The sequence below is a fragment of the Hipposideros armiger genome, unplaced genomic scaffold (genome assembly GCF_001890085.2).
Source record: "Hipposideros armiger isolate ML-2016 unplaced genomic scaffold, ASM189008v1 scaffold_676, whole genome shotgun sequence".
In the NCBI taxonomy this organism is placed as follows: Eukaryota; Metazoa; Chordata; class Mammalia; order Chiroptera; family Hipposideridae; genus Hipposideros; species Hipposideros armiger.
In genome coordinates, this window is record NW_017732026.1 from 194,184 (window position 1) to 207,471 (window position 13,288).

The window sequence follows — 13,288 nt, forward strand, 5'->3', positions numbered from 1 at the left end:
TGTAGCCAGCAGCCTGCGTGAGCGGCCAGCAACCACAGTGAGCAGCTGTCCAGAAGCCGGTGACTGATCTGCCTCACCCGGGAAGAGCACAATGATGGTGCCAACTTGGGCCAGTCAAACAACGTCCTCCACAACTAGACTGAAGAACAAAACAAGAGCAACTTGTCTGTTCCCCTTCCCCCAATTCCCCACCACTGTTCCCATCCCCCCAATTCCCCCCATCCCCGCAAAAAAAAAATAGGTGGAGAAATGTCTTACACTGTTTATTTAAGAAGCTAGATATGAGTATCAATCTATGTGTATTTTGTCAAATTATATTGTTTAAAATGAATACATAAACCATATTTTAAGTGCTATTTATGGGGGGAGAAAAATAGGGGGAAAAGGAATAAGATCTAGTTTATATTCTCTTTTTTATATATTTACTTATGAATCATGCAAGTATTTTATATTATTATACAATAAAATTAAGAGTAATAAGCAGAGCTTAAACATGTAAAGACAAGCAAAAACAAATAACCTAACTTTATATTAAGTATAACACCTAATTATATTGAAAGTGTCTCTGCAGGTGACTTTTCAATACAGTAATTTGTCATTACATTCCAATTATATATATATATATATATATATATATATATATATTAAACTAAATAATATGGTTTACTAATCCTATTATTAATGGTATGGTGGGCATTTTTTCCCTGAGACTGTAGTGATGAATTATGGGTTAAAATATATAAAAAATTAATTAGTTTCATTAATAACTAAAATGAGTACTGGGCTCATGACACATTTAATTTTCATTTAATTATATTTTATAGCTCTAGCCACCGAAAAAGCCTGGAAACAATGGTCAACCCAGTAGCAATGCAAATAATAATGTATAAATACAATTTCATACTCTAAAGAACCAGGGTTCTAAGTCTGGAGAAAAAAATACAAGAAAGCACAGAATATTTGTCATACCACAAAAAAAAAGCTATTACAGACTACCTAGCTTGTGCCAAAGGGACACAGGAACCTACTTGAGGAGGCTCCAACTGTGTAACAAAGTTGTGATTTGAGCATCAGTTAGGATAATGACTTCAGTGGATTAAAACCCATACAATATGTTTAATTTTGTAAGTTTATAACAATTTTCAAACTAAAAAATTTCCTCAGTAAATGTGGATAATGATAGGGAGTCAATCATTTTGTAAAAAAGTAAGTAAAGTAGAAAGCTAAGGTATTTGTCTTACCTTTCTTATATATACTGTTGGAAAATATTAGACAGCAATAATTATTCTTTATAGAAAATATTAAATTAACTAAGAAGGATGAGATATATGATTTCAAACTTTGAAAATTTAGTGACCAAATGTATGAATCTAAGGGTTATATAAAGCTTGTAAGAGTACAAAGAAAATATTTTATAGGTCTTCTGTGAAAAGACACACGTAATGGGATAAATTATTTGCAAATCATATATCTGATAAAAGATTAATATCCATAATATTAAAACTCATAAAAAGACAAGTAACCCAATTAAAAAGAGGCAAATATTTTGATTGGACATTTCTCTAAAGGAGGTGTAAAAATTACCAATAAGTAAATCAGAAGATGCTCATTATTACTAGTTATTAGGGAAATGCAACTCAAAACCATGACATATTTCGTACTCAATAGAATGGTTATAATAAAAGAAACATGGAAAACATCAAGCATCGGCAGGATGTGAAGAAATTAGAACGCTTCTTTATTGCTGGTAGGAATGTAAAATAGTACAGCCATTTTGGAAAAGTTTAGTAATTCCTTAAAAGTTAAACAGAATTCCTGTACAATCAAGTAGCTCCTCTCTGAGGTACATAGCCAGGAGAGTGGAAAACATGTCCACACAAAAACTTGTACATGAATGTTTATAGCAGCATTATTCATGTCTCATGAATATTCATTATTCATGTCTCATGTCAGCATTATGTCTCAAAATGACAAAACCCCAAATGTCCACCAACTAATAAATGGATAAAGAAATGTTGTATATCCATCCAATAGGATAAAATTTAGCCACAAAAAGAATGAAGTATTGATACATGTTAAAACATAGATCAATCTTGAAAATAGTATGCTAAGTGGAAAAAGCCGGTTACTAAAGTCCACATATTGTATGATGTTATTTATATTAAAATTATAGAACAGGTAAAAAAACTGAAAAAGAAAAGATATTAGTGATTTTCAAGAGCTAGGGAAAGGGAGACATAGTGGGTGACTGCAAAAGGCTATCAGGTTTCTTTCTGAAATGCTAGAAATAGTCTGAAAATAGTGATAATTTTTGTATAACTTTATAGATATACTAAAAACTACTAAATTGTACACTTTAAAAAACTGAATTGTAATGGTATGTAAATTATAACTCATTAAAAAATAAATTTAAGAAGATGTCATAGAAAGAGGAGATATCCTTGGTTTTTCAGGGTTCAAATTCACAGTTTATTGATAATAAGGAAATGACAGGATTAAATAAGAACCACAAAGATTTAGTAAAATCTTTCTTTTGAATAGAAGATCAAGGTGGACATCAGGGATGTGGTCTTCCATTGTTACATATGGTCTTAAATTAGCTACCAATATTTTGAGTGTTAGGGAAAGAAACTCTCATATCCTATCCCTCAAAAGATGGTATACATTCTTAAACTACACTTTAAAAATAATTTAGGTTTAGTTCCCGGCCATAGACTTGTTTGAAAGTAAACAAATAGGATATCTAATTTTTTTTTTTTTCTGCAGCCTATGCCATCGCCGGTGACTCACGGCAGCCCAGCTCCAGGTTGAGCTGTTGTTCAGCATCTTAGCTGTAGAGGGCAGTGTCACTGACCCTCATATGTGGGATCCAAACTGGGGCCCTCTGGCGTCCCAAGCCAGCTCTTAACCAACGCGCCACTCGGCCGGCCCGGAAATCTAATTTTTAATAGTAAAATATGCGAGTCAATATTAAATGCATTTGACTGTTGAAGACATCCAAAGTTTTAGGTTTCTCAACTGTTTACAGGCAAGAGACAGGCTAGGAAAGCTGTGTTACTCCCCAAAGCAGGCTTCACTCATTCTTTCCCTTTCCAAATGGGGCTATTTATTTTGGTTACCCCATTATTGTTCCATTGTTGCATGGAGGACAAAAACTGATCATTTAAAATTTCAAATGTCTTCAGACTTACTGTAGAGATTAGTGCACAACACTCAGAAACCCTGGACTTTGAGCTACGAGAGATTGGGGTTGTGTCTCTTGGGGTAGGGTTGATTATGCTCTGTGTATAGTGAAATCAAAAGAGCCAAGTGAAATATGTGATGTCCAGAATGGTGGACTGTGCCCGTGACAACTAATGTTCCCTATCTTTTCCATTTGCTCCTCCGTATTTTCCAATTTCTTTGCTGTAAGGTTGGGATGCTTATAGTCCTGAAAAATGGTCTACATGCATATGTGATAAATGCCATTTCAGAGACACAGCAATTGAAAGCTGACATTGTGTATCTATAATCTTCTCTTCCCTTTGAGCTTACAGCATGGTGTCATGAATTCCAGGTGGCAGGTGAGAGTGAAATAGCTCTCACCTGCCCATATATGACATCATGTGAGAAATAAAGCTTTATTTCCTTAACATGCTGAATTTTATTTTTTTTCTTTCATTGCACTAACTAGTATGTCTTACTATGACTAATCCATTGACTTTCAGTAACTCATTTAACTTTGTTAAGCTTACAGTTTCCTCATGTAAATATTTGTATAATGATTGTACTTAACTAATGTAAAGGTTAAATAAATAAGTTTTTTAATGAACTTATCCTAGGTCCTGGTACAAATTAGGCAACTAGTTAGTTTTAGATATTATTATTATTATTATTATTATTATTATTATTATTATTTTAATTCCCTAGAAAAATTAGAAACAGGTTAGAGGATAATATAAATTACACATATTAAAAAGTGTATATGAATGGGGCATTATATTCAATGAAATAAGAAATGAGAGAGAATTTGGGTTTGAGAAGAATTGGAAATAACTAAGAGATATATTATAACTTTATTTTAAAAAAGTGAATAAGGATAAACTAAAGAAAATTTCCAAATATGGTAGAGTCTAGATGAAGTTAAAAAAATAAGAATTTCATACACCAAAACGTTTAACTCCCTTCTCTAATACCTATCAAGTTAGGGACAAAAGAAAAGCATGCAAATTATTTGGCTTCCTGGGCTTGGGGAATGAGGAAAGCATAGTGAAAAGAAGGTTAGTAAAGCACAAAGAAAAAGATTGGATTTGGGTCTAAGCTGAAAAGACACTAAACTGAGATCCAAAGGCAGGTAGTGAGCTAGGGGCAGTAGGTCATTTTATTTACTTTGTATTTTCTGGAAATATTTATCTTTTAATAGGATGGCAATTCTTTCCTTCAATTAAAACAAAGCTACCACACAATAAGATAAGAAAACTAACTAATTAAAAACAAAAATCAATGTCCCTTTGGCAGGGGTGATTTGGATGGAGAAATAATTGTCAGAAAACGGCAAGGCTTTACTATAAATTTCTCTAAAATTGAGAGTGGGATAAGGAGATGCATACAGACCAACTGCTGTTCAGTGTGACAGTGGGCTATGGAGCCCTTTTCACTTGGACAAAACAAATACATTCATTATGGCTATTTATTCAAAGGGAATGGGGCCAAGGGAACAGCATAGGCAATAGGGGGAACATTATAAATGACTCAAAGAAAATCCAAACATGACTGACTATGCCAATACTTTTTAGTAAATGATGACTCAGCTATATGATTTGAACTAAAACATCCATTTATACACTAGACGTGTGAATTAGATTGCTAATAAAAGGATCTCAATGCTATATGAAACAGTGTAGTACCTGACACACAGTAGGCACAAAATATTTGAGTTATTTCATTATTTGAAGCCAACTTTGAAGTTGGAATTTTTCATTTGTCTGGGCAAGAAAATTGACAATTTGTTATCCCCAAAGGCTCAAAATCCAATTACACCATACAGATCATTAAAAGTCACACATGCTGTCCTAAAGGGATAGAGTTGGAGTGTAATGAGAACTACACCCATTCAAAGTGTCTATAAATGGGGAGGCTGTATTACCTGTGTTTCCTTGTCAGGTCGTTTCTTTTCTCATTGGAATACGTCTTATGTAGTCCATCAATCAGGAGAATTAATGGTGTGACTAGCAATTCAGGCTATACAGAGATAATCAAGCCCTCATATATTGTGTTAAAGCAAATAAAGCCTACAAAATGGGACTATTAACACAGCAATCAAATTTCAAAACTGCCTGCCTGCAATAGAAAGTGTTGAATGATGAAGAGCAGAAGTGAGAAGAAAGAATGTCAGCTAGGAATGAGTGTAATAATTCTTAGGAACAGAGGGTGGAGTGAGTGCTCGGGGTCTTCTGGGAGAAAAACTGAGGGACCTTCAAATGAAGGGTCTGTGTAAAATCCCCAGCCTTCACTGTTAAGTGCCTTGAGCTGTGTGTGCCTCTAGCTGAAATGCCAGCATTTAAGACCCTGTCACCCTGGGTAGGGTGTACCTCTCTTCTATGCCATGCATTCATTCTCCTACCATTCTTACTTACTGTATCCTCACTAAGGAGCTCACAATTGCAGACATGTAACTTCCAAGTCTTCCTTATATCTAGGATAGGGGCTTGCCACCAAAGCCTGGAAAAAGTGACTTGAAGGGGATTCTGCTTAAGACTGCTGGAGAAAGTTATCTTTCTTGATTTATGCACACACACACACACACACACACACACACACACACACAAACACACATATACATATACATATGCATACATACATACATACCCACTGTCATTCCTTGCCTATCTATTTATCTATTTTTGGACATTTCTGTGAAAAGGCATATTCCCTGAGGCATCTGCAGTCATCTTGAAGCCAATGGAAGGGGACAAATAATAGACAGAAGCTAGAGAAGTTGAAAAGTGGGAGAAGCCTGGAATTTGGTTTCTTATTGACCTGTTAAACTGCCCTCAACTGTTCCCAACTTTAGCTCTCTTTTGATGTGAGGAAATAAATAAAGGTCCTTCTCATGTAATCCAGTGCTTCTCAAACTGTACTGTGCATACAAATCACTTGGGAATGTTTGTTACCATGAAGTTTCTGATTGAGGAGGTCCAGAATGGTGTGTGAGAATCTGTATTTCTAATGAACTCTCACTGTTGGCTAAACTGCCCATGTATTGGGTCACTAGTATTGAAGTAACTTTTTTTTAAAGAAATTTTATTGGGGAACAGTGTGTTTTTCCAGGATCCATCAGCTCCAAGTCAAGATGTTGTCTTCAATCTAGTTGTGGAGAGTGCACCTCCTTGGCCCATGTGGGAATTGAACCGGCAACCTTGGTGTTACAAGCCTGCGCTCTAACCACCTGAGCTAACCGGCCACCCCTTGAAGCCACTTTTAAGTTTGCATTCAGTCACTTGAAACCAGATGCATACTAAATGGCAACAATGAAGAGAGAGGGACTTGGAAGTTGAATCCAACTTAAAGATGTGCATGATGAACCTTAGAAATTCACCAGCTAAAAAATTCACAGATTATTGTGTGCAAGGGCTTTGAGGTCATCATGGTGTGTGTTGAAATCCTGGATCTGTCACTTACACACCATGTGACCCTGCAGGAAAAATTGTTTTACCTCTCTGAATCTTGATTTCTTCACCTCCATCCATCTCATATGGTTGGTTTGAGGATTAGTTGAGATTATGTGATAAAAAAAACCTGAATATTGAAAAAAATGTGAGTTCCTTTTCTATGATGCTACTACTGGCCGTATGGAAACCTGTATCATCAGGCTTTACTCACACCAAAGATTACTTAGTTAAAATGGTGCTAGGCCTGCTAGAAAAAGGACAGGTTTTGGTAATCAGCATAGAGACTTTCCTTGTAATCAAGCTGCTGTATCAAAAACCTGAGATGCTTGTATCAGACTATGTTAAATTTAATGGGAAATATAAAAGAATAATCTAAATTGTACTTTGATATGATTTCTTTATTAAAAAAACCTGTCTACCTTATCTTTGATAAGAAAGGGGATTTTAGAATTTGCAGACTGTCTCTTCAAAAATTTCTGGAATATTGCCAAATGAAGTGAATGTTGTTAGATCTGATCAGTGGTAAATAAAATCTATTGCCTATAGTGATAGAAAGTGGGAGGTAGTGCAATTTTCCTAATGATGTAAATAAGATTGTGGATGTCTGCTATGCTTCTAATTATTGCAATATGCTTTCTGGATTTGTAGAGTTTGAAGACTAGGTGAGGTTTTCATGTTTACAAGCATGAGTGCTTTGGTCAACATGTTTTGAATGCCTCTAGAAATGATTTTGAAATGTCCTTGGCATAATGCCAGAGCAAGGGACTTTTTTTTTTTTTTTTTACCAATGACTTCTTAGGCATAGGTTTTTTGAGCAAGGTTTCCATGATAGGAATAACTCTTACATTTCTCCAACAGAAAATGAAAATATGTTTTAATATTACATATGTTCTCTTGACATTGGGGAATCCATGTAACTTTCAAGTAGCTACAGTGGTACACTGGACTATTGCTTACCTTTTAGTATTACTGCTAACAAATCATTCTCAAAAATACCTGGAACTATATGTTTTCACATTTAGAATTCATTTTCATGTGGGATGAACATGGGTTTAAACTCTCCTTATTGGAGAGTTTGAGAGAAATGGCTGAGAACATGGGCTTCTAAGTTGGCTGGAGCTAACTTTTAAGCTATTCACACCTTAGTTATGTAAATGTTGGCAAATTATATACTTCTGTGAGACTCAATTTCCTTATCTGTGAAATGGGAATCATACCTATTTTAGGGCATGTACAGATGAGTCAATTTGATAATGAATATAGAGCATTTAGTACTTGTTTGGTCCTTAGTAAGACTCCAATAAACTTTAGGTAGAAAAAGCTTATTCAAACCTGAAAAGAAAGCATTTCTTTATTCTCATTTTATTTCTTGGTCCTATAATATTTGCAGTGGTAAGCTCTTGTGGGAAGAAAGGGTTTCCCCAGAAAGTGGAGCCTTAGTGGGTGGCTGATACATGTGTAGCTTGTTTTGAGAAGTGATTCTTGGGATAGGAGTGGGGACTGAGAATAGTGAAATAGGAAAGAGGGAAATAGAAAGGTATGCTAGTGTGAGCATCCAAGTTTCATGGGGCCTAAGGACCCTGTAGAATGTCTGAGGAAAGAAAAAGGGGCAAATGTAGTCAGTCACCTGCTCCTGTCTTCCATCAGGTGGGTTGTGAGGGGTGGGGTATTACCATCCTTAGGTTTGTGATGTGTAAGTGATGAGTCTGTTGGTTCTAGAACAGCCAGCATCAGAGAATCCCCAGAACAGGAAGTGAAAGATAGAGCACAGTGGAGGAGTCAGGTTTTATTCATACAATGCTCATTGCTGCAGGATGCGAAGGCGGTTAGAGCATGTCAGGAAGGACAAAAGAAGTATTTCATACATGATTCTTTATAGAAGGCGTGCCCCCGCAATGACCCTTGAGATTTGAGAGCAAATCAGTCCCAGGTGCCTGTTTCAAAGCCCACCATTTGAGGACAATGGCTTAAATAATTATTTTTTTAGTAAGGACCAATATTTAAGTCACGTCCAATAAAACAAAACAAAACAAAACAAAACAAACAAACAAAACAACCCACACACATCCTCAGGGTGAGCTGAGATGCATGTTTTGAAGGGCACTCTCTTGCTTGGATTGTCAGGAAACTCAAACAGATCAGCATGGACTCCTTAGGCTCTAAGTTTTGAGTCAGAGACTTCCATGGAGGAAATTAGTGAAAAATACTTTTCAAGATACTTTCAAAAGGTGTGTGTTTATCTCTGTAGACGATTTAATACTGCTTACCTGTTTTATTTAATAGTTTATCTTGATGTTTTTTGGTTTTGTTTTTTTTAATTTTAAGGGGTAAATAGCACTTGAAAAGCTTGCTACTAGAGTTCTAGGAAATTCTTAGAGCACATAAATACATATAAAATAGTGAGATTATGACCTAGGGCAAATGTGTAAAGGGGAAAGTCCACTTACACAATCCCTTTAACAATAGATATCTGTGAGTTGGTCAGCATTGTTTTATCTAAAATGGCCCAATTATTAAAACAAAAAACATGCAAATGAAAACTTTCCACCTTTCTATTAATCAGTATGTCTTCATTTGAGATCTATTTAGCCTTCAAGGTGAAACTGGGCTCCAGACAAATGTCTTTCACATTAGAAACTGTATTATATTAACTGAAAAATAGATAAACATTGATAATAATAATAAAACAGGAGAAATGATGAACAGCAAAGGTAAATACTTTTTAAATGTTACTCAAATAGATATTCAATAAAGCCACATCTTTCAGACAACATAATTATTTTCATCATAAAAAACTCTAGTGGTTGAAATTTAAAATATTGATTAAAAAGCTTCAGTTGGACTTCAAATCAGCCTAAAAAGAAATTACCATCTTAATAAAATAGGCAAAACTTTCCTTTTAAACATTACAACTTATTTTTCTTAAAAATGTGTTTACTCTTCTTGAAAAAGACCTGAAATGGGTCTTCCAGAAAAGAGAGCCTTTCCCATTTTAAATTGAATCCAATGGAGTAGTGAAGACACAATTCCAAAGCATCCAGAAGAAAAGTAGAATATCCAAAAAACGACTCATACATTTCCAAATACTCAGATTTTTGCATTGATTCTTTGACAAAACTAGGTTTAGTGAGCAATTCTGTGACATGTTTAAGTTTCCTCCTGGTGTTCAGATGGCATGATTATTCAGCTTGTCCCAAGGGATTTTTAAAACCACAAAAATACAGTATGTTGCCTAGATTTATCTGAACTTTTATAGACTTTCAGACATCTGGAAGATCACTAAGTGAAGTGCAAAGATACTCTTTGACTTCAGTCACAAAAGTTAATACTGTCATGACTTAAACTGACTTCATACAGTCAACTTTATTTTACACTCTCAGTTACCTACTACTGCAAGTCAACATAGCACAGGAATTAATGCATTTTGTGCCTTCATCTCAAATTAAATAGCAAACACTGCTGTTTGTGAACTTTTGGGCCAATGAATAAAAATATTTCATTTCTAATTCTCATAGAAGGATTTAAATTAAACAGTAACAGATGAATTGGGCAGGCACAGAATACTAAATAGAAACCGGCAAATCAAATCATCCAGCTCTTTGCTTTTACAATGGAAATGAGAATTGATTCTTCATTGAGAGAGAGAAGTAAAAGGACCAAGTGTTTTTTAAAAAGCCTTCTCCACCAAAAGAGCAAAACAGTACTCAGTGGCATTGCATTGTTAACAAAAGTTCTTTATCAGAAACTATAATTTAATATTTAAGTATCTAATTTACATGTGACAAGGTATCATATTCAAAAAATTAAATTACAACTAGAAAACTATTAACCACTAAAAACGATACCAAACACAACCCAAACATTTATAGGAAAGCAATAGCTAGAATTTGAATTGGAAAAAATGTTTCATCATATTTGGCTCATTAAACAAAGCATTCATTATAGCCAGTAAAAGAGCATCTCTTCTAATTCATCAAAAGTTTATCCTTTGTAGCATGAATAACATGTAAAGATAGATTTATTGACTGTATATGCACACGTGTGTAGATATATTGTGAGGCACACACTCGTGTGTTGATTTAAAGATATCGTATCTACTGAAAACTGGCTGAACTTTGGAAGGTGCTGAAATCCGTATTTCTACATGATCTTTGACCCATTTAATAATACCTTTTTATAAACAGGAATTACATAAAATACTCTGTTTTTATTAACTGAATATTTTCTTAAGCATAATAATAGACAATGAAGAATTGCACTTATTATAAAGGTACAGTAAAGTGTTAGATTGCAGCTCAGCCATCAAAGATCAGGGACTAGTACTGATAAGTTGTGCATTATATGCAAAGATGATGATGGCCATTGAAATTAAAATGATAGCAACTAGTTACAGAACAAATAGGGGATAACAGAAGAAAACATGCACTATTTCTACTTTAATGCAAAACTAATTTGTCCCAGGACACCAACCCTTTGACCTTTCTTACACAAAGAAACAGGTTCTGCACCCTTAGCAAAACAGTAGACTTAGATTTCTATATTCAAATTCTAGGTCATTGTCTCTGCGTGTGCTGTTCCAGTGCCATCGCCTTAAGCTGCCCTTGAAATTCTGGAGCATCTACAATATTACAGTCTCTTGGTCAGATTTCATTGAGCCTCAATATTCCCTTCAATTCTATATAAATAGAGTCCATTATTCATCTTCTTCTGGTTCTTGTGGTAACACGGGTATTTCTTCCTTTAAACAATCACTGAAGAATCTGAGGATTGTGCTGTAGAGATGATACTTGCTCTTCTCAGAGACATTATGACCTTCATCTGGATAGATCTAATGTATTGTGGAGAAAGGAGATTTAAAGTTACCAAAGCAGGTACTGTCCCTCAAAATTCATTCTTTTAGCCCTGATGGCACAGAAACTTTGGAAAATAATATTTAACCAAAGCCTTACCTAATTCAACTCTGAGTTCTTCATATTAAAATTTTCTTTTTTATTATACCATTTCATAATCAACATGTGAGACAAAATATGATTTTTATGTATTTCAAATTGAATTTGTTGGCCAAAATTTTTTGTCAGTTTCTTCTTGACTACAAGCCCTAATATTAGGGCATTTAATTTAGAAAACTTGTAATTGTAAATTCATTCTCTGATGTATGCAAATCTTCTTTCAGCCTACTGCCAGTTTTATAACCACAATATGTCTTTCTCAAGGACCTGGAAACATCTTTTTTACACGTAAACATTGAAGGGCATGGCACCCCATCTCCTGGTCTTTTTGAGAGGGCAGAAGCCTTGCTCTGATTTGTAATACTACCTTTTGTCGTAAAGATTCAAGAAAGTTTACTTTTCCATTTGGTAAGGCCAACTGTCAAACACAGTGGACTATGAGTCCCTCCACCCCAGCTTAAAAATCTCTGTAGCCCTTTGTTTAAAGTTGAGTTTAGTCTCTCTCCCCTATTGCAATAGTTTTGAATAAAATCTTCCTTGTCTAGTCTTGTGCAGTGTAATTTTTACTTTAACAATGTTCTTTTCAATATAAAAGACATTAGTGATTTTTATACAATACAGATACAAATACAAATATTGTCACATTCAATTTCTGGGTGTAAACTTTTTAAATGTTGCATCATTGCTCTCTCAGTAAAGCCTCATTCAGACTCTTTATGGCATGACCCACCATCTATTTATGTATACATCCTAGTCTTCCATCATCCTAACCCTGGTTCCTGTGTTTTAGATATGTTGAACTACTTTTAGTTCTTCCATTGCTGAGAAATTAAAATTACTTCATCCCCCCTTCAGTGACTCCTCCTTCAGACTGAAATTCCTTGATGTTGTCAAGTATGTGTTATTTACCCATTTAGCATAGTGACTGGTTTAACAAGTCCTTAATAAATATTTATTAAATAGTTGAAGGTACAGATGTAAATGGAGTTTTACCCTCTTCTTTTTTCTTTTCTTTTTTTTTTAAAGATTTTTTATTGGGGAATTGGGGGATGGGAACAGCACTGGGGAATTGGGGGAAGGGGAACAGACAAGTTGCTGTCATTCTGTTCTTCAGTCTAGTTGTAGAGGATGTTGCTTTATTGGCCCAAGTTGGCACCATCACTGCGCTCTTCTCGGGTGAGGCAGATCAGTTGCCAGCTTCTGGACGGCCGCTCACTGCGGCTGCTGGCCGCTCACGCTGGCTGCTGGCTACACACGGTAGCCCATGGCAACCCACTGCCACAGGGGCTGCAGCCTACGCCGTCGCCGGCGACTCACAGCAGCCCAGCTCCAGGTTGAGCTGTTGTTCAGCATCTTAGCTGTGGAGGGCAGTGTCACTGGCCCTCATATGTGGGATCCGAACCGGGGCCCTCTGGTGTCCCAAGCCAGCTCTTAACCAATGCGCCACTCGGCCGGCCCAACTCTCTTCTTTTTTATTATAACATTTATTCAAACCACTTCCCACCTCCCCAACCTCCCCGCCCCCCCTTTTTTTTGGATAAGAGTAATGGAAAGTGAGGAGAAGAGAAAGGGACTAGAAGGGTAAAAGAAAATTGTTCTTTTAAAAAAATTCATTGTCAGTGATATGAATAAAAGTCTAAGGAGAAAAAGACATTGCATAAGAGTTTATTATGCAATTCACTTGTAAAG

The 13,288-nt window shown here is 35.5% G+C and overlaps 1 protein-coding gene across 1 annotated transcript in view; it reads right to left on the bottom strand.

Annotated features, from left to right (window-relative positions):
• Nucleotides 1-8,416: 8,416 nt before the first annotated feature.
• DPP10 (dipeptidyl peptidase like 10) overlaps nucleotides 8,417-13,288 on the bottom strand; it is a 521,286-nt gene continuing 516,414 nt past the window's right edge. Inside the window, exon 25 of the mRNA XM_019626422.1 lies at nucleotides 8,417-11,478. Within this exon, the coding sequence (XP_019481967.1) occupies nucleotides 11,344-11,478 (135 nt within the window). The 3' untranslated portion in view covers nucleotides 8,417-11,343. The remainder of the gene's footprint in view (nucleotides 11,479-13,288) is intronic.